Source organism: Camelina sativa, chromosome 9, assembly GCF_000633955.1.
Source record: "Camelina sativa cultivar DH55 chromosome 9, Cs, whole genome shotgun sequence".
Taxonomy (NCBI): domain Eukaryota; kingdom Viridiplantae; phylum Streptophyta; class Magnoliopsida; order Brassicales; family Brassicaceae; genus Camelina; species Camelina sativa.
Window position 1 is genome coordinate 20,952,595 of NC_025693.1, and position 21,305 is coordinate 20,973,899.

At 34.5% G+C, this 21,305-nt stretch overlaps 5 protein-coding genes and 1 pseudogene across 12 annotated transcripts in view; 3 read left to right on the forward strand and 3 right to left on the reverse strand.

Moving 5' to 3' along the window:
* LOC104711587 (pentatricopeptide repeat-containing protein At3g50420-like) lies at positions 5,853 to 8,136 on the reverse strand. Its single transcript, XM_010428286.2, has 2 exons — positions 8,125 to 8,136; positions 5,853 to 8,081 (listed from the first exon to the last, which is right to left on the reverse strand). The coding sequence occupies exons 1-2, from the start codon at positions 8,134 to 8,136 to the stop codon at positions 5,925 to 5,927; spliced, it is 2,169 nt and encodes a 722-aa protein (XP_010426588.2). The 3' UTR covers positions 5,853 to 5,924.
* Positions 8,063 to 11,902, forward strand: LOC104711589. 8 transcript variants are annotated; one of them, XR_755353.2, is made up of 14 exons: positions 8,064 to 8,276; positions 8,383 to 8,448; positions 8,518 to 8,553; positions 8,642 to 8,719; positions 8,887 to 8,973; positions 9,057 to 9,635; positions 9,734 to 10,165; positions 10,266 to 10,327; positions 10,412 to 10,517; positions 10,634 to 10,713; positions 10,893 to 11,138; positions 11,217 to 11,272; positions 11,361 to 11,570; positions 11,651 to 11,902. XR_755353.2 is itself a non-coding variant. In XM_010428288.2 (13 exons), the coding sequence occupies exons 1-12, from the start codon at positions 8,211 to 8,213 to the stop codon at positions 11,254 to 11,256; spliced, it is 1,878 nt and encodes a 625-aa protein (XP_010426590.1). In that variant the 5' UTR covers positions 8,064 to 8,210; the 3' UTR covers positions 11,257 to 11,272; positions 11,651 to 11,902. The 8 variants fall into 8 exon arrangements, 2 of the variants coding, with proteins under 2 accessions (XP_019084830.1, XP_010426590.1); XR_755354.2 differs by having other exon boundaries at positions 11,413 to 11,570; XR_755350.2 differs by having other exon boundaries at positions 11,429 to 11,570.
* On the reverse strand, positions 11,812 to 12,951 carry LOC104711588 (methylesterase 10). The gene is made up of 3 exons (XM_010428287.1): positions 12,531 to 12,951; positions 12,291 to 12,428; positions 11,812 to 12,187 (listed from the first exon to the last, which is right to left on the reverse strand). The coding sequence occupies exons 1-3, from the start codon at positions 12,912 to 12,914 to the stop codon at positions 11,906 to 11,908; spliced, it is 804 nt and encodes a 267-aa protein (XP_010426589.1). The 5' UTR covers positions 12,915 to 12,951; the 3' UTR covers positions 11,812 to 11,905.
* LOC104711590 (RPW8-like protein 3) lies at positions 15,702 to 16,815 on the forward strand. The gene is made up of 2 exons (XM_010428289.2): positions 15,702 to 16,102; positions 16,328 to 16,815. Exons 1-2 carry the CDS (start codon positions 15,807 to 15,809, stop codon positions 16,671 to 16,673), a joined length of 642 nt encoding a protein of 213 aa, XP_010426591.1. The 5' UTR covers positions 15,702 to 15,806; the 3' UTR covers positions 16,674 to 16,815.
* Positions 16,859 to 21,305, reverse strand: part of LOC104711592 (serine/threonine-protein kinase SRK2D) — an 8,404-nt gene continuing 3,957 nt past the window's right edge. Inside the window, exon 10 of the mRNA XM_010428291.2 lies at positions 16,859 to 17,007. Within this exon, the coding sequence (XP_010426593.1) occupies positions 16,966 to 17,007 (42 nt within the window). The 3' untranslated portion in view covers positions 16,859 to 16,965. The remainder of the gene's footprint in view (positions 17,008 to 21,305) is intronic.
* The window catches only part of LOC104711593, a 1,895-nt pseudogene continuing 1,406 nt past the window's right edge, over positions 20,817 to 21,305 (forward strand).

Here is a 21,305-nt window from a genome sequence, read left to right on the forward strand (position 1 = left end):
GGGGGGGGGGGTGCGAAGTATAGCGTTCTTGGTATGCCTGTTTGGTGTTCATGGTGGTTCCTCTCTACACTGTTGAAGAGGATGTGGCTCGTTTGTCAGAGCCTTACTGTGCGATCAATGTCGTTGCACAGGTTTGTATGGATTGATTCTGTTTTGGGTTTAATTCGATTTTGTTAGATCAATTTGGTATTTGATGAGATTTTGTGAATTGGGTTTTTGTACACGGATTTGTTTCGGTTAAGGGTTTATTTATGATTTGTTGTTGGAGCTTGGATTGAGATTTTTGCGTGGGAAATTCCACGTGGCGTCTCTCCGTTGGGGGTGAAGACGATGATACAGAACCAGCACAACTAGAAAATAAACTGCAATATAGATGGTTCGATCAGGTGATGGAACCAGTGTATTTTTTTTTTATATGTAGCATTCTTTTATTTTGATTCTTTTAAACATGTAATTAAAAAACTTGTAAGATTACTCTAACTTTTAAATATATGTAATTTTTTTTGTAAATTATGATAGAAAGATTTAATTTTATATTTATACAATTCCTATTCATATTGACAACAATATGTATAAAGTTGTATAATGCTGAAAATAGATACAATTATATCTTATAGTTTTGTTAAGCTGATTATTTGATTTTGTTGTATTAAGAATAGAGAATAATACTATAAGATTAAAAAGAAGAAACACTGTATAAGTAGAAACTCTATAAATTAATAAGGTTGGGATCATGAAATTTTATTAATTTATAGAGGTTTTAATTTATCGATAAATTAATATTTTATTAATTTATAGAGAGATTTTTTAATTTTTAAAATTTTTAAAATTTTCTATTATAAAATAAGATATTGTTGTTATCAAGTACATTTTAAAAGAATTTTTTTAATTTATAATATTGACTATCGTAATAGGATGAATGTAATAGATTATCTAGATAACAATGATAAATGTTAAAAGTTTAGAGTTTAGAAGAAATTGCTACTACTATCCTTCATGCCTTCATGGTAACGATGAAGTCGAAGAATATATTGCGGTACCTTTAAAACCAATTACATGTAAAAAAACAATTATCGCATCTAGGTATTTCCACAATTTTTTGATGCGATTTGAGAAGACAACAATGAAAAAAATTAGATATGAGCTCCAACAATAATGCAAATTTAAGAATAAACAAAAACAATAGAATCAAATTTCACTAGATTTTCTTAAATATATATATATATATTTATATATATATATATAGTTTATTTGATTATTAATTTATGATATTGATAGACCATATTTTTATATAGGATTTCCAAAATAGTTATTATCTTATTATTTTATCGAAATGTGTCATTTTTTACACCGGTCCAACTCGGGACCGAAATTTTTTATTGATTTATAGCGAATATTAATATAAAGAGTATTAATTTATAGAGGTTCTATTGTATTTTGTTGTATTAAAGATTTTTTTTTAAAAAAAAAACCAAAATTACTCGTAACAGCAATGGCCAAAAAATCTTTTTTTTTTTAAAGTTGCAATGAACTACTAAAGTGGGGCCCATAAAAATGTTGTTATGTTTCGCGAGTTCTCGCTTCCTTCCCCAATGTTTGATTAATTTGAAATCTTTTTTCACTTACAAATTGAAATTGAGAGCCGGAGAGATTTCGTGATTCCATCATGATCTTCAGGTGATTGCTTCGCCGTGATCTTCAATTTAGGTGATCAGCTCCGCCGTGATCTTTTATTCAGATGATCAGCTCCTCCGTGATCTTCAATTCAGGTGATCAGCTCCTTTGCAAAAACTCTGGTAAGAATTGCGATCTTCAAACATATGTCTCTACCCGCTGGAATTTCACTCATTTGATGCTCTCTAGGACAATACATGTTAAGGATGCCTTATACAACCTTGCAGAGGTTGATAGGAGTTACAAGTGTTAATTTGTCATCTGATTTGGAATGGGAGAGAGCAGAATTGATATGTGAGCTTTTGCAATCATTTGCTGAGCATACAAAGATGATTTCTGGTTCATCTTACCCAACATCAAACTTGTATTTTATGCAAGTATGAGCGATTAATTGTTGGCTGAGAGATCACAAAGATTCTAGTGATCAAATTATTTTGCAAATGGTGGAAGATATGAAGGAGAAATTTGACAAATATTGGGAAGAATCCAGTGACATACTTGCAATTGCTGCAATTCTTGATCAAAGATTGAAATTTCCATTTCTGGAATATTGTTACAATACTTTAGATCCTTCAACCATCAAGTCAAACTTGGCTCATGTTTGCAGCAAAAATGGCTAAGTTTTTTTAAGCTTAAAAGAAAAACACAAGCAACATTACTGCAACCACTTCACAAGTTTCACAAAAGAGGGTTCCTTTTGGATATGATGTAAGTATATTCTCTACTTTATCTTTGCTTTTCTCCATGACTATTGTTTACATTCTTGTTTAAGTATAGTCTTTTTTAATCATGTCTCATCTGATTCCTTTAAGTCTCTTTTACTTGTTTGTTGGATATTAAAGTGGCAACGTTGTGACTTAACTAGTGTTTATGTGTATTGTCTCAGGGGTATTATTCTTACATTTCTCAAAAGAGTGGTGGTAGTAGAAAATCATCTTTATACACATATTTGAATGAACCGGTGTTAGATATGGTTTCATTTAGGAGTATGAATCTGATTGCTTATTGGAAATACAATGCAAGTTGGTTTAAAGAGTTAGCATCAATGGCTTGTGATGTCTTAAGTACTCCAATCACAACGGTTGCATTGGAATCATCCTTTAGCATTGGTAGCTGTGTTCTCAACAAGTATAGGAGTTGTCTCTTACCAACAAATGTCCAAACTTTGATATGTGCAAGAAATTGGTTTAGGGGATTTCAAGAAGTTGGTAAGAATTCTACCATTTTTGCATATGATATTTGTAGTTGATGAATTTATAGGTGATACGTTTTGAGTTTGATTTGAATATTGTAGGTGATGAGTTCAAGTTTGTGGAGGAGGAAGGAACTATTGTCTAAGTTTGACTTTATATTGTTTGACTTTGCTACTAAATTTGGTATGTATTGTTCTTTTGGATTTTAATTGTTTTGGGTTGTTGACTTTGTATTGTTGGTTTGTTGACTTTGCTACTAAATTTGGCTTTGTATTGTTGACTTTGCTACTAAATTTGGTTAAAGTCTCATTAGTTTTGCTTCAATCATGATAAACTTTAGTCTGAACTCATTAATATATGATTCAAATCAATTTCTATTTGTATAATTTGAATTTTGAATTTACATAATAATATTATATTCATCAAACTAATTTTCTTAAATTATACAAATAGAAATTGTTATTTTTAAATATTTTCCATATTACAACACATGAAATTTTAAATCTCATTTAAAAGAGAAAAAAAAAATATGGGCTGTCCATGAGCAAAGACCATTTGGACATTTTCTTTATTGGACACACATTTGTTTTGGATCATTTTCCATTACAGTCCGTCCAAATTTCGCCCATAAAAAAAATTATCCACTGATTGCATATTCAAGCCGCACTTTTCGTCAGAAAAAAAGATAAATGGAGGCTAGATCTATTCTACGGTTCGGGTTTGGGGCAGTCATTTTTGAGAGACATCCTTGGTCAGCATGATCAAGTAGAATCGAGAGAATCTGCTATGAATGACCAATCGATACTAAGGGGGGTGTATTGAAAGTGGAATTTTGAAGGATTTTTGATTTTTTTAAAAATCACCTGTTATTCAATTAGGGATTTTTAAATCACTTCTCAAATCCAGTGTTATTGAATATGGAATTTGTAAAAAGTCATTCAAAATCACTTACAATCTCTGTTATTCAATCAAAAACTTGAAAAAATTATATCAAATCCTCTGTTATTCAAATCATAGCTTTTTTTTTTTGATAAAATCATAACTGTGATTTTGGTAGACTTTGTATACATTTTTGTAAGAGAAATCCTGTTTGAAAAATCACACCTTTAGAAGTGTGATTTGGAAGGATTGGTTTAAAAAAAAAGAAACAATTCACATAAACGAAGAAGAAAAGTCATTTACCATTATCTTGTCTTGTTCATCTCTCTCTTTAGAAGACTGTGTCTCGAACCTCCCTCTTCTCTTTTGTCGGAAGACTTATCATTGATACAAGGAATCATCTTTGAATTCTGAATTCTTTTGTCGAAAATTCCCAGATTCAATTTCACATTCAATTTAGTAATTAAAAGACTCATCAGACTACGTTGTGATTCTGAATTTGATTCATATATCAAAGAGGTTTATATCTCATATATGATTCACTTATCGAGAGAGACTATGTGAGATTTTCTATGTTACTTTTGAAATCATCTAACAAAATTTTGTTATGATTCACATGAGCACCTGTAGATCGATTTGGGTTAGATTGATTTAAGTCATGGTGATGTCGAATGATCTATGGTGATTGTGCTACGCATAGTTATACTCAGCAATACAATTGGGGCCACGGCATAAACAAAACCAAAGACCACTAACATGACTTTTGTATTCTCCATAAAATCACCCCAAAATTATTTTTACAATCTCACCAAATCTCATGAAATCACAAACTATTTTTTTTTATTAAAAATGAAAAATAAAACCAAATCCACCAAATACCTTAAAAACTCACTTTAAATCTCCTAAAATCCAAAATATTATAAATCTCACAGAATCCTTCAAAATTCTACTTTCAATACACCCCCTAACACATGCGGAGATGACGAAAATGACTGCCGAAAATGAAGCACATATCTGTGAACTCATACGGCTAAAGCATAGCGGTGCATCCACATCTGGTTCTTCTCAAAGCCTGCCACTACAACTTGACAATAGCTCTGGCCATCCAACCCTCGACCCTACACAGAGAATGATTGGAACGCAGAAGATTGGTTGAACTTTGATGCATATCCACCTGTAACTGATAGCAACAAAAGCGGTTACTCACTCTGCCAGGCAACAACCACACAGAGAATGATTGGAACGCAGAAGATTGTTTGAACTTCGATGCATTCCACCTGTAATCGGTAGTAATGAGACATGTTACATCACTCTGCCAGACCAGACTTATGAGAAACATTCTAGTGATCAGGGGCGGATGCAAGGCAAAGGAGGGTGGGACACGTGTCCCACACTGTTTTTTTTTTGCTGTATACATTTTATGTTTGGTTCAATTAGTGCCACACCCTAACTAAAAACAAAAACTGTGCCTTAATCCTAAACCAGTATAATTAAAGACAAAACAAATATTTCAGCTCAAAAATAAAAAATTAAAAGACTCACCTAAAATTTTATTTTCACAAACAAATACATCCAACAAATTTTTTTTTTTTTTGTGTGTGTATAAAGGATACATGTGAATTATTAATTTGTAAATCATGCAATTTTATTTTCTATACTGATTTTTGATAAAAATGACAAATAAAATAGTGATAAAAATGTTATTGAATATAGAAAACATATTAAAATTCTATAGTTTTAAATTTATTATAAAACTTATTTTTATGTCTGTTTAATTTATTTTTAATTTTAAAAAATCGTTATATAGTGCCCCAGGCTAAAAATTGTTCTAGATCAGCCACTGCTAGTGATGACAAGATCGCAGGAAAACAACAGTCTCCTACAAAAAAGGCACCTAGACGAACAGAGGGTTTAGAGAGCAACGTCGGCGGTGGGTTTGTCTCTGGCTTTTGTCTTCGCTAGAGGGTTTCAGTTTCTTTGCTTTTTTTTTTTTAGTCTCTCTATTGGGGTTTGTGTTCTTTAAGTGTCATTTTAGTACTTGTGTTCGGAAACTAGAAAACAGAGAAAGTTTGTGTTTTTTTGGCTCTGTGATGTAACTTTCTCCTCTGTTTCACAAGTGATTTCGAATTGAAATGACAATACTTCGTTATAACAGCTTTAAATCTGAACAAACAAGTGTTATAAGGAATGATTCTTGTTCATCGGATGGTGATCTCTGTACAACATACTACTCTTTAACCTATGTAATTCATCTTGAGCTTGACTTACTTCTGTGTTAGACTGGTCTCCGGAGGAGAAAACTTGTGTGATGTTGTTCACTTCAATCCAGCTCAATCCTGGATCTTTAGCAGAAGCTAATCCTCTAATCTTCCTTCTCATCTCTGCTACATCTTCCCATCTCCCATTCCCCGCGTATAAATTCGATAGTAGAATGTGTGTTGCAGTGTCTTCTGGATCAAGTTTTAGTATTTGCTCAGCTGCATACAGTCCCATCTGCAAATTTCTTGTGTTAACGCAGGCGCTTAGCAGAGTTCTCCAGAGCTCTGCCTGGTTGTTCTCTGGAGGAGATTGTTCTATCAGTTCAAGTGCTTCATCTAATAACCCAGCTTTTGATACCAAACTCACCATGCAAGAATAATGCTTCAACCCTGCTTTGATGCCACTTTCCTTCATTTGGTTCCACAGGAACTTACCTTCCTGCGTTGATCCCCTGTGGCTGCAGGCTGCTAGTAAAGACAAGTATGTTATAGCATCCGGCCTGAAACCGTTTTCAAGTATTTGCTCGAAGAAACTCAGAGCCTTTTCTACCATTCCATGCTGACTATAAGCTCCCAGCATTGAGTTCCAACATTTCAAATCTGGATTTGAAACAAGAGAGAATATTGATTCTGCAGTTTCGTATTTGCCAATTTTCCCATACATGTCTACTAGGGCTCCACATACTGACATAACACTATCTAGTCCTGTCTTTATGGCAAGAGATTGAAACACCTCACCTTGTCTTAACATTGCCATGTCTGAACATGCTCCTAAGACACTGCTCAGTGAAAAACCATCAGTTGTATTTTTTTCTCTGTACATTTCAATGAAGAGTTGGACCGCGTATTCACCATTTCCTACTCTAGAATGCCCTACGATCATCTCAGTCCAGAGAACAACATCCCTTTCTGTGATCACACCAAACACCTTCTGTGCAGATTCAGCTTCACCGTTTTTGAAGTACATGGACAAGAGTGCTGTTCCAACAAAAACACTCCTTTCATATCCTAATTTCGTTACTTGTCCATGGAGAAGCTTCCCATGAATAGACCATTCAGGTTCCGCTGTCGCAGATATAGCAGCAGAGAAAGTATATTCATCCGGCCGAGGCATGGACATCCTCTGTAACCTTCTATACATTATAATCGCTTGCTCTCCAAAGCCGTTCTCTGAGCACCCCGAAATAATCGAGTTCCATGAAACCAAATTTGGTTTACGAATCCTCTCAAAGACATAGAAAGCTTCTTTTATGTCTCCACAACTGCAGTACATGTCAAGAAGAGCATTTTCAACAGGTAAATCAGCTAAATGATCGGAGACTATTATTATCCGGGCATGGATTAGCTTCCCCAGTGAATAGCTTCCCAGTTTACTACAAGCATTCAGCACCATGGAAAACGTGAACTGCGTTGGATCAACACCAGACATCAACATGTTTCTAAAGAGCATAAGCCCATCTTCTATCTTATCATTTCTCAAACTCCCAACTATGATTGTGTTCCAAGCCACAGCATCTCCATCATTTACACACTCAAACATTCTCCTAGCAGATGCTAAGTCCCCGCAACTAGAGTACATACCTAAAACCGATGTCTGGACAACCACATTATCTAAATATCCAAGCTTTATAATCTGTGAATGTAGTGATGATCCCATTAAAACATCTTGAAGCACAGAACATACTTGCACTAAGCTAGTAAAAGTCGAACTATTAGGCTTCAAGGAATCAGATGCCATATGGGTTATCAAACTAAACGCATAACTTGCATAATCTGGGTTACGGGAATACGCTGAGTAGAGTGCATTGTAAGAAACCACGTTTCTCTGAGGCATTTTGTCGAACAGTTTCCGGGCTTGTTCCAGACAACCACATCTGACGTACATCGAAATGAGGTTGTTGTTAGCGAACGGAGACTCGGAATATGCGCCGGCGCCGACGGTGAGGACGAGAGCGTGGAGCTGACGCGCCCGTTTTAGTGCCGTAAACGATACGCATTTCCGTGTAAGTTCTACTACGGAGGAAGCTACTTCGTTCAATGGCATAAAGAAGGCTTCAAGTTTGGGACGCAGAGGAATCTAAAACGCAGCGTTTTAATAAAATCTCTGTTAATTTCAAAACGTAGCGTTTCATCTGACCTCTCCTTAAAAAAAAGAGAGGTTTATTGCCGGCGGCGAGAGAGAGAGAGAGAACAGTCGCCGGAGAATATGGTTCCCGGGAAGATAGCAACTCGTCTTCATCTCTTGATCGATCGTTGTGTTTGCGGATACGCCGTAAGTAGTAATTTTCTATCTCTTTGTTTGTTCTCTGTTGCGTTGTGAGTTAGTTTAACTTATAATTTGTTTATGTGGTTTTTGTATAAACGCAATGGTCATGTAGGAAAGAGAAGAGATGAGTTCGCCGGCGAAGGAAACGGAGAAAGAATTGCTTCTTTCTTTATCTCAGGTACATCATTGTTAATGCAGTTTTCCTGGAATTGTGTGGTAACGGACGAAGATTGTTTTGATTTTCAAGGTATTGAGAGAGATACAATCTTGGATTAGCGAAACTGTAAGTGACTCCTGTGAGTTCGTTTCTTTGAGAATTATTCTGTGTATATGTTTGATTTCAAGGTTGGTTGATTAGTTAAATTCAACAGGAAGAGGAAGAAGAGACTACTGATCATGAGGATGGATCTGATACTGCTTTATGCTTGGAAAGAGTTGTGGCTGATCTTGTAAGTTCCTCATTCTTAGTTCACAGCAGCTTATAGTTTATCCCAGTCTTTAAGGGAGTTCCCAAGTAGAGAAAAATTGTACCTTTGATGGTTTAGCCGTTTAGGGGTTGTCTATGATTTGGAGTTATCCTTTAGCTTGATTTGGTTTCTCTGGGGTTTTCTGGCAGGTTGGTTTGTTGGGTATGAAGAATGTGCATGTTAAACATTTGGCTGGCAACATTCTTGTGCAAGTATCCGAGTGTCTTGTTGAATCTGTATGTTGCTTGCCTCTGCCTCATTTGAAATTTTAGATATGTTGTATCTTTTTGAACTTATACCTACTCATTTGTTTTCCTAGGGAAGCCAATGGGATGATTTCATTCGTTTGCTTTGTGAATGTTTGCGCTTAGCAGTTATCTACAGTTGCCCACCAATCCCTGCTGTTTCTTCATCAACTGGATTTGGAAGTCCGGATCTACATTTATTGGGTTCTGATGTTCTTAAATGTAAGCTGGAAAAGGCTAACTGGTACATGGTGTCTGATATTTTTCGAATTCTTCGTAATATATTTAAGCGTTTGAGCCTAGAAGAAAATGAGGATCTTCTTGATGTATACTTGGAATCTGTCAACTCTACACTTGCAAAAATTCCTTGGTGCCGAGTAAACACTATTTTCTCTCATCAGCATGGTAGTGGAACTTTTGGAAGCTCTGAAAATTGTGAGGAAGGAACAGTATTTCTTGGGAGCTTTGTTCAGTTTCTCTGTTCGGTGGTACAGCAGGTTCCCTTTGCCGAAGATTCTGATGGTTTTGAACCTGCACGTTTGATCATCCAAAAAACCATCGAGCTTGTTCCGGATCTCCTTCGTTGGTGCCAACCAAAGTTAGAAAGTCAAAATGGCTCTTCCATGTCAAGATACCTAGGTCACAAGTTGCTGGTTCGTTTTTCCACAAGTTCAGATATCATCTTTGCTTTGTTTATAGATTTCTCAGGATAGTAAGTTCATCCTACGCTAATGTTTCCCCCTTTTTGTAGGTCCTAATGGCCAGGCTCACGTATCAGTCCAATATAGAATGTACCATTCTTCTTTCATGGCTGCAATATTTACAACGCCAATCTCAAGGCCTTCTTCAACACACCCTAACGAGCTTTAAACCCATCCAAGATAATTGTTTGGAAGGTTCGCCATTTTTTGTGAGTTTGTCTGATAGGGAGGTCAGTGAGACGCATTCTAATCATCTGCAAAGACTTTCTGTGTTTCTGTTCCTACGGTGCTCCTTCACTTTGCTTTATTCGAGTAGACATACCGACAAGCACTGTCAGTCTGATTGTAGAAAGAAAGGAATGGAAGAAATGTTTAAATGGATTGAACGACTGATTCCAGGTGATACATTTTCAGATCACAGAATTTATACCAAGAAGAGAGTTGTCTTTTCTGCATCCTTCGTCCGGTTGTTCATGCATGAGGTTTTAGTTTATCCTTCTGTATCTGTTCATTCGTATTTAGGGCTTTAGTATAAAACCGTACAGTAGATCATTATTATATCTTCTCTATATTTACTTGTAGGATGATCTACTATTTAAAGTCCTCCTGCAATTCCTGTCTGTACCATTGCATAGAGAAGAACTGTAAGTAGGGTAATTCGCTGCCTTTCTACAAACAGCTACCCAGATTTCTGTGAGCTCTTATGGGCGTTTTTTTTTACTTATAAGGCTTAACGTGGAAGGGCATTCGCGTCAGGATGAGGAACAAACTATTCTCTTCCGTTTATCAACCTTGTTCAATCCTGTAGTCCTATTCTGTATATTTCTTTCAGAGGTAACTTTTGTAAAGCATTCACATATCTCTTGTACTATGTTCCATGTAGGCTTTGGTAATTTGTTCAATCACTGATGAGTTTTCCTAACGCGACACGTCTGTTTTTCCATTGTCAGTTGCATTATGATCATCAAGTCCTTCTTGATTACCTTATATCTAAAGACATCGGGGCTAGCTGTGCAGAGTACCTGCTGAGGTTAATCCTTTTTCACTTAAGTTATTTGCATATCAGATTGGATTTGATCTGCTATTATGTTTGTGTGAGACCAGCCATGTTAGCTCGGACTGTAGTCTTTGAATGATTTCTCTAGCTACAAAATAACCTAATGCGTTTCTGTTGATACCTGTTTAACATCCAGTGTATTTTCCTGGTAGATGTTTGCGAGCAGTCTGTGATTCATGGACCCTATTTGTGGAATTCCCATTTGAAGAAAGTACAAATGCTTCATCTTTAAAGAGAAGAAAACTTTTGCTTGAGACTTCTGGGGTTGAAAAGAACTGTAAACTACATCCTCAGGCTTTTGAAGATGCCAAAGATTGTCTGCTTTCGTTACAAAACTCAGTTGTTAAGCTACATCAGAAGAAAATATTTCCATACAACCCAGAAGCTCTTCTACGACGGTTAGTCTATCACCGCTACAATAAACTCACCTTATGTATATAGTCACCTAATACAACCTTTTGTCTATTTTGAGGCAGTTTGTCAAGGTTTCAAGAGCTCTGTGTATACCACGAGTAATTTATCTGGACCAAAGGTAATTTCAGTTGCATACTCGATGTTATATGGAAATTGTCATATGCTTAATTGTTCTTCTTTATATTCGAAATCTTCGGAGTCTATAGAAATTTCCCAAGATGTTTCCAATTATTGACAAGAAAAATGTGGTGATAGAAGTCTTTGAACCTCTCAGTTTAGCTTCTCAGCTGAGATTCTCTGAGAGAGAAGGATCAGATGCCAACACAAAGAAGACTCCTTTCCAGATCAAATTGCAAACTAATTGGCTCATAAATTGAATTGTATGTATCGTCAAAAAAAAAAAAATTGAATTGTATGTAAGTTAAAGAGAATCTCATGAATAGAATTTCTTGGGGTTGTGATATAAGTGTAGCTGACATGAGTTGTGTTTCTGCAGAGAGATCCTAAATTCGTTGTTGCTGCACCTGCTGTGAAACAGAGAGCATTATGTTCTTGCCTCCATAATCCATATCTGAAAGGTATAAGATACTCTTGTCAAGCTAATGTGAAACTGCCCCAGCCAAATACAGTAAGCAGTGAAATGTCGAAGTTACAGTGTAGAAATAACCAAAATCACATATATTGAAACTCTCTTATTCATATCATAGATGTAATTGAGCTCAAATCATACATGGTTGTTATCATTTTACATTTAGTTATATTTCGCTGCTATTTCTTGTAGCAGTTGAGAAAGCTGTTGTGGCTTAGTGAGCATAGCCATGTGACCAGCTTCTTCAATCCTCCTCACTTCGTTAGGCTCGTAGTTACTAATCATCCACTTCTGAATCTCCTCTGGAAGCACATTGTCGCCTTCACAGACAATAAAAACTCTCTTTCCAGATCCATACCTCTCCTTGGATATCAAATCTTCACCTCCCAATTCCTTAGCGTATAACCAGCTCGGTTTCACCAACGCCATGGCTAATTCTAGATCCTGCAATCATATTACCAACAGTGACCACCAGATCTCAGACAAAGATTATCTTAACTCACATAGAAACTACTACGTTATGCTATAATCATAACTTTAGACTCACCTCTAATTGGCAATTACTATATGCCTTCTCCTTCATGAAAATAGTACCGAACATAACTGAACTCGGAGGGTGTTCTGGTCCTTCCTCGAATGTAAACTCACTATCCATGGCGAAACCCTCTGGTAGTCTCTTAAAGTACTGCATATATACAAACAAAATGTGTGACATGCGATTAGCAGATAAGTTCATAAGGATATGGTCTCAAACAAGATAAGAGAAAGATAATTTTATTTCCGGAACCTCTTGAATCAAAACCGCCGGAGGAGAATCATGGTGCGGCATATAAGCAGAGAGGAAGATTCCAACAGAGACTTTGGTCGGAAATCTTTCCATAGCGAGAGAAGTTCCAATGCCACCATAGCTATGACCAACGAGAACCACCTTCTCATTCGCAGGAAGAGACTCCATGAAACTCATCAAAGGCTCAAGATGCTCCGACACCAAACGAACCTCATCGAGCCGCCTCGTGTCGATCCCGGACCCACCAAGCTCGATAGCTGTCACACGTTGACCATCACCCTTGAGCTTTGCAGCTAGTTTGAACCAGCACCATGCTCCATGACATGAGCCGTGGACAAAGACGAAGTGATGGAGTTGTTGTTGCTGCATGTGTTGTGTTTGCATTTGGTATTGTTTGGTAAGTCATGTTATCTTCGTCCAATTCGTGTTGTTATATAGGCAGCCATACCCATCAACATCAGGGCACACATTGGTTTAATTGAGGACACGTGTTGAATTTTTTATCCAAAGAATAACTATAAGATATTAAGAAAAAAATCTTTGAAAATCTTTATAAAAATAGGGTGAATCTATTTTGATATTTAAAAGATAGACAATTTTATTCAGGTACAATGTCTTAAAAGATTAGGTTATACTGTCGTCAAGATTTAGTATTCACGGTTTAAAATGTATGGTTTAGAGTTTTTGTTGATATACCTTACCACTTTAAATGTAAAATTTCAGGTTGGCGACTATGCATATTTATTATTTATTTTATAATAATTTTCAGCTATATATATTATATATATATATATATATATATTGTCGAAGTACTAGTTTACTACAATATATGAAGTGGACCATATTTCTGATTTTTCTTTTGTGTAATATGAACTCAATCATACTTATATATTTTATTTTTCATTTTTATTTTTATTTTTTGTCGGCAATCATACTTTCATCTAAGAATATGTTTACCCTCTTGTTCAAGGTTTGTCTTTCATAAATTAAGTTTATCTATAGATTCACATATATCCTTATCGATTCATTGACATGTCTATAATAATTTTGTCACATATTAGTTTTTTTTGGGTGAAACGTGGTTAATGTTATAAATATAACGTAGTTGATTATTCTTAATTAGTGGACTAACTGATATAGTATAAAGTAGAGAACGAGACACAAAAAAGAATAAACATTAGTGGGTTAACTTAGGGTTTTACGCAAAAAAAGATAGAAAAACCGAAAGAAAAAGTCTTGGACGGTTAAAGTTGAGCACGTGGGAAAAACATTGTGAAAATCCATATCGACAAATGTGAGACTGTTCTCTCTTTAATTCTTGTCAGATTAGTTAATAAATGATTCACTACTCGGCAATTTTAGGCCATTGGAACTTTTTCGAGTCAAATTTGGTTTTCCAAACGTTACGAGAAGAAGCAAAATTGACAGCAGAGAAATATAACGTATGAGAACAATGATAAAATAGTAAGAACTAGGTGTGATCCATTTATTTATATGTTTAATTTTAAGTTTTCTGTTTGAGAGATATATATTTTTAAATTTAAATATGAAAGAAATCTTAGATTGTACTACTATATATATTATACATTTTTTTTGTTAAAGATAAGTAAATGACTCAAGAATCCTCAAACATATTTTCTATTTTTAAGTTTGTGTATCTAAGTATACGTACATAAATTAATATGCGTATACACTTATAGATTTAGCAATAAATGTACATCAAAAGTACGTATAAGTTAAGGTATGAACCTACGAATATATAGTGACTCTTCATTGCCATCTTGCCGACCATGAAAAAAAAAGAGTGCTCTTCATTTTTTACAAACTCTCAAGTCTTATTAATAATTCTAGTCAGTCTATTTTTCTTATTTTTATACTAAATTTAAAACAATATCTCTGAAGATAGATAGATTGAGAGTATAGCACAAGTCTTTATGCTTCTTCATCCAATATTTATACAATTTATTTTCTACAATATCCTAATAGTGATACTACTAAAAGATCATTTTGGGGGGTTATTTTTCTTAAGAATTAATAAATTTAGAACTTGTAAGGAAATACAACTACGCAAGTACAATCCAATGCCAAAAGAAACTCTCAAAAGACAATATACCGCAAGGAGAAAAAATAAGAAAAAGAACAAATAATTCATTGCGGAAAAGTAGAAATGACAATCCAATTTTAGAAATAGTGTAAAAGCTTGAAAACACTAAAGGGCAAGAGAGAGGGAAAAACAAAGAGTTGAAAGAGACGAGACAAATAGTAAACATGTCCTACATATAGAAAGATCGACAATAGATCTATCAAATGACGAATGACCACAGAAGAAGACTGTTCAGATCGATCAAAAGGCATTTTCAACAGTAAATGCAACTAATGTGGACAACAAGATGAGTTAACCCCTCATCATGAACGGTTTGAGGCATCTTAAGATGGGCACCATGCATTGCATAAGTGCAGACTGGTAAATCTAGCTGGGGAAAGTGACTTTTAGAGGACAAAGATGACTGTGACACCATCGTTTGATGGGAAGAACCTGAACATTTTTCTCGTTTATGAATTATTATGATGACCTTCGTGATAGGATTGGATGAGCAAGGTCCTACCAAAGCTACTTTCCTGATATAAATACTTTTACTGTAATTGGTAGAGAAGATGAGAACAAGATAAATATCACTTTCCACAATGAATAACACATGTTTACCTCACGGGTCTAACATCTACTTTAGAATAGTGGGACTTTCCCAATTTGTGATTTTGCAGCCTGTGTCACTTTAAGATTTGATGTACCATTGTTCCCAGTAAGACCATTTGAATTTTGTTCCTGAACCAATGATAGTTGTTTCACGTTTTCACTTAATATAAACTATATAACACATCTGTGATTGACAACAACAACCAAAATGTATCAAGATTAGCTCAATCCTAACTTACTTTGGTTACATAACACAACCTAAGGCCCATTTAATAACTTTAAAAGCCCAATTTTTTTTTATTTATTAGCCTTTATTCTTACACGATGTTGATGATATAATAAGTGGATTATAAACATTAAGTAGCCAAAACTACATATGTATAACGTATGCTTTGTATAAATACGAAAGAAGAAGAAGATTGGTTACAACTAATTTGTAAATTAAGCTTTGGGAGATGGCACGTGCGTGCCCTACCTACTTTACATTTAGATCCGCCCCTGTCACTCCTCCATACATTAATCTCGAAAGCTGAAGCCCATCTTCCTGATCATAATCGCGATTATTCTAATTTCCAAGAATAATGTCAGTTGTTGAGATTGTGGTAAGGCCTGCTCTTGGATTTGTTCTCCAAGCCCTTCATTATGCCGTCAAAAAAGCTATAGATAGATCTTTAACCTCAGCATACATCTTTGACCGTCTCGATGCAACAATCTTTAGGCTCACAACGTTGGTGGCTCAAGTTGATAAGCTTAGCGAAGAAGTGGAAGATCCACAGAGGAAAGTTATTGAAGATCTTAAGCATCTCCTTGAAAAGGCTGTTTCTCTTGTCGAGGCTTATGCGGAACTCAGACGCAGAAACTTACTTAAGAAGTTCAGGTTTTGTATACAATATAGTTACATAAATTTCTTAGTTACATAAATTTCTTTCGGTATATATGAAGGCGCCTCACTTATTTCTTAGTTTAGTACTCTTGAAAAACCTCTTAAGGTATAAGAGAAGAATTNTTTTTTTTTTTTTTTTTTTTTTTTAATGAAATAATATGTAGTTGTGTTTTATGAAATAACATGTGTACGCATCATTTTTGTGGTTTTCAACTTTAGGTATAAGAGAAGAATCAAAGAGTTAGAAGCTTCATTAAGATGGATGGTAGATGTGGATGTTCAAGTCAACCAGTGGGTAGATATCAAAGAACTCTTGGCCAAAATGTCTGAAAGGAACACTAAACTTGAGGAAAACACGCGTCAACCAACAAACTTTATGTGTTTCAAGAGCAGTAATAGCATATCACAAAGTAATAATCAAGATATTGTAGAAGAAACAGACCAACCTTCAGAAGAAACCGCTGAATGCTCGAGTGATGGATCTAAACCGAAGATTGATATCCAAATTCGCTGGAGCTCAAGAAAACAGAACAAAGACCACGAAATCCGATTCGTTATGAAGTGATGATTTCTTGACGTACCAATTGTGTCAAATCACTCTTAGACTTTTTTTTATAATGTCATATCTAATGTCATATACTTTTTTTTTATAAATTGTGCCGATTGTGATCAAACAAAGAGAATACATAAATATATTACACATTACATTACATATATATATATATGTGAATCCAAAGTTTGTAGAGTTAAAAAACCAACAAAACGGTCCAAAAATGAACGATGGAGGTGGAGCTAAGACAAAACTCCACTGGTGTGTCTCAACAGTACGGACAAAACAGACTTTTGTCCTCAGAATCTCAGAGAGCATAAACTATCTCTCCACTACTGTCAACATCAATCTCAGATTCAGAATCAAAGTCATCCATGTCATCGTCTAGATCAAGATTATCAGCCATTCCATAATTTCCTGAGATTATTCCCTATGCGTAGCGTTTTTAATCCTTGAATTTACAACACTTTTTTATTCTGTCTTTGCATTGCTTTTAATTACAATTTTGATTTAGCATAATAAAAAAATTAATAAGTCTATTGTGTGATATTGAGTCTCTTTGACCCCTATAGTATTACAATTGCAAGGCTATTAGTACCATTAGGGTATTACAATTTGAACATATCATATTTAACATCCGTGTTCTGGGATTATATTTTGGGTTGTGGTGAACAAACCAAATGAGTGGATTTTAATTAATTTCGGTCTAATTAAACCAACACCCAAATTTCTTTTATCAAGTGATGCCTCTTCTCCTCTCTTTTGTGTGTGGTTGTCGAAATGGTTATGATCAGAGAGAGGGAGATAATGATAGAGAACTCTTGTTATTTGGTGAGAATGAGAAAGAGATCAACAAAGCTTTGTGTTAAAGAGAAAGAGAAGGAGCAGAATTGTTATGGTTTGGGAAGAAACGGTTTCGACATACCAAATCGTTGTCAAAGATTATGAAAGTTGGTAGAGTTATTCCTGAGCCTTTCATCGTCATTCTCCTTTTTACTGAAGTGAATTTGGGTTTAAACTCCGTGAGTTATTGGCAGTTTTCTGAAACACGTTTTCTCAGACGCGAGTTGGGACCATCCATGATTGTAACTGAGATCGTAGTCTCGTCTAGCTTCAAATCAGCACGAAATTTTGTGGGAAGCTTCGTGATGTCTAGGGCTAGCTTATTACTGGAGGGATTTGATAGTTAACGATTGGTTTTTATTTTAGGGTTTCGTCTTTGAGACTGTTCTTTCTGATGTTTCTGTCCAGTTTGCTTCAAGGTTGCTTTTGGTTGTGTGACTTGTCGTAGGATGTTTCTGGACTGTTGCAGAAGCAAGGAGAGTCTCTCCTGATTGTATTTGTTGTTAAAATCAGCTTGCTAAGGTGAGTGCTTGACCATGAGCTTATCTGAGCGATTAGGCTGTATGACTTGTTTTGTGTGATGATGTGTAGGTGTGGTGAATGTGTTATTGACTGTTCTATTTAATGGATGATTTGTTATGTTTTGTTTGTGGTTGTACTCTTGATTTGCTTGTGTGTATAACTTGGAAATGAGAGGATCGCCTCATTGGGTATTTCTAGTAATACTCACGTATCTCAATTGTTGTTTTTGGTGTGCAGGTATGTGACGTGGAATCATGGCGATGAGAAGGAGAATGATCTAGGGTCTCGGTTTTATTATTGGTTATATTATTTTGTTGTTGAAATCTTGGTTAAGGTGCTAGTTTGATTTATATTTTTACACTGTGCATGTTGATGTTTGTTTTATATTAATTTGTTGTTGGTTAATTGTTTGAGTTGTAATTAAATATTTTGAGGTATTTAATTGTATTGTTACTATAAATTATTTTTTAAAAAGAAACGGGTTGGGTTGTTTCATCGTACATCAAGAATTATTACTTCAAGACGAAGTGGATTACAGATTACTTGAACGAAGTGGATTACAAATTACTTGAACTCCAGCGAATGTGGATATATATTAATCTTCGATTTAGATTAAATATTTTCTTTTGATCAATATGTTTCTTCCACTATATCTTGGTCACTACTTTGTGGTATATGAATGCTTTTGAAAAATATACAACTAGGTAACAACTTGCACTATGTGCGAAATAAATCAATTCAAATAAATTTGCTATGAATAAAACTATTATCCGGATCCAAAATCCGTATTTGACAAACAAAATATGTAACTAATTTTTTTTAAAATTTATTACATTTATTTTGTATAAGAATACGTTTCACCCATGAAATATTTGAATGTAGAAAAAGTTTTAGCATGGTGTAATATTGATAAAATGTTACCATTTATGAAAATGTCTTTTTAGGTTTTTAAAAATCAAATATATATATTTTATGTTTTATCGAGTAACCATAATAACTTTGCATGTTACTTATGGAATCATAAAAACATACATTGTATTACTCAATAATTTAATTATTTATTATTATTATCTGTTAGTAACAATCAGATTTAAAACTCATTTTTAATGATAATCTAAACCAGTAAATCACACCCATGGTAGAAAAATAACCAAAACTATAATAGGGATAAAGTTATAATCAAGCTGAAAAATAGACCACACAAGACATGAACAATTTTTTTTCTTATATATATAGTTTTTTTTCTTACAACTTCTACAAATTTCCTAAGAAATTGTTCACCGTTCCTAAGTTTACACCACCACATGTTTACCTTCTTTTATACTTCTACTTGTGTAGAAGTTAATAAAATGTCACATGTTAAATAAGACCTATGTTTTTCCTACCATAAATTAACCTATGAAATACTGTTCATAATAAATTGGTAGGAAACTTTTCTACGCATTTCTTATGAAATTCATACAACATTGTATTCGTAGAATACTTTCCTACCAAATTCCCAAGAAATTAATCTTAAGACGTTGCTTCTGGTGTCTATGTATACTTCATCATCCCCTTTTAGATTAAGGGAGCTAAAGAAAAAGTATTACCATCCATATCAGTATCACCAATAATTACTCAAATCTCATCTATTACTCTAATATATATTAACTATATATTATTCTATGTAATCCCTTTAATTATATTCTTTGGTTATGGTTTGTTTTTATATATAAGTTTTATCATTCTATTCAATACCAGAACAACAATAATAATACAAATCTTATTTTCTCTATTCACATGCTGCTTCCAATTTCCTACGACAATCGTCTCTCGAAAAAATCAAAAGTATATGGTAGGAAATCTTTTCAACCACAATTTCTTGTTGCATGCATCGTTCACTTAAAGGGCGATTTTGCCCACTAGCCAACTTAGAAAACATAGTAAGGAAAATAGCACTATAACATCGAAAATAAAAGAAAAAACCATCACACTATGTGAAAAGTCAGATGGGGTAAACGTGAATGACACGCTCAGCCACAAAAAAAAAAGGTTTCAATTTTTATTTATTTTTTTTTTTTGGATAAATAACATATACCTCCTTACATTTTAATTACAATAAAATGTTTCAGTTACTGGCTTAATTTCATATCACCACCACTATACCAAATTTCATTTTTTCATGTAATAACATACAAATGTTCAATGTTCTTTTGGTACAAGAGAAGAATCAAAAGAGTTAGGACAGTTATAGATGATAGATGAATCATGCGTCAACCGAGATATTGTATTAGATCTGATGAGGATATTACTAATCAGAACATAGTTGGAGTCAAAGATGGCTGCTCAAATGGCAATCCTAAATCTGAAGATGGAGAAACCAAATTGCGAACATCACAAAACGCGTTTTGTTTTGCCTTAAAATTTTCATGTGGCATATGTGTCATAGGCCAAAAAAAAGAACTGAAATAATCAAATGTAAAAATTTGACTGATCATATGTTAAAAAGTCATAGATTTGAGTGTTAGTGTTAATGGTAGGTATTTATTTACCGAAATTGTTTGTATTTACGAACATTGCATTGATCATATACATTACACACATGATGAGCAAATCTACATATGTATGACGTACGTCTGCAAAGTCATCAATCATTGAGAACGATTTTCACATCTTCTTCGTAATTTAATGAATTTTGACGTGCTTTAATACCGCAATGCAAGTTGATATAGATCCGTCTATTCCTTTCACATAGAAGAAAGAGAGATGATCGATCGGTATAAATTAGTGTCTTTAGTTGAGGGTTAAACAAAAGACTCTTCAATGGTTCCATGTACATAGATTCCTCCTCCATATATATACATACACCTCGAGAGCTAAAGAACTAATCTCAAGAAAATGCCGATTAGTGAGGCTATTATAGGGGCTTCTTTAGGAGTTGGTCTCCAAGTCCTTCAAAACGCCATCAAAAGAGCAAAAGATAGATCTCTAACCACAAGATTTATCTTAAACCGTCTCAAGGATACAATCACTAGTATCACTCCGTTGGTGGCTCAAATCGATAAGCGCAGTAAAGTGGAAGATTCATCATTAAGGGAAGTCAACGAAAGTCTTAAGCTTCACCTAGGAAAAGCTGTTTCTCTTGTTGAGGGTTATGCGGAAGTCAGACGCATAAACATATGCAAGAAGTACAGGTTTGTATATATTACTTGAAATCCATAAATTTCTTTTGGTTTATATATGTGATGTCGCCTAATTTATTTAGTTTAATGGTTTTGAAAAAAAAAAAAAAAAAAAAAAAAA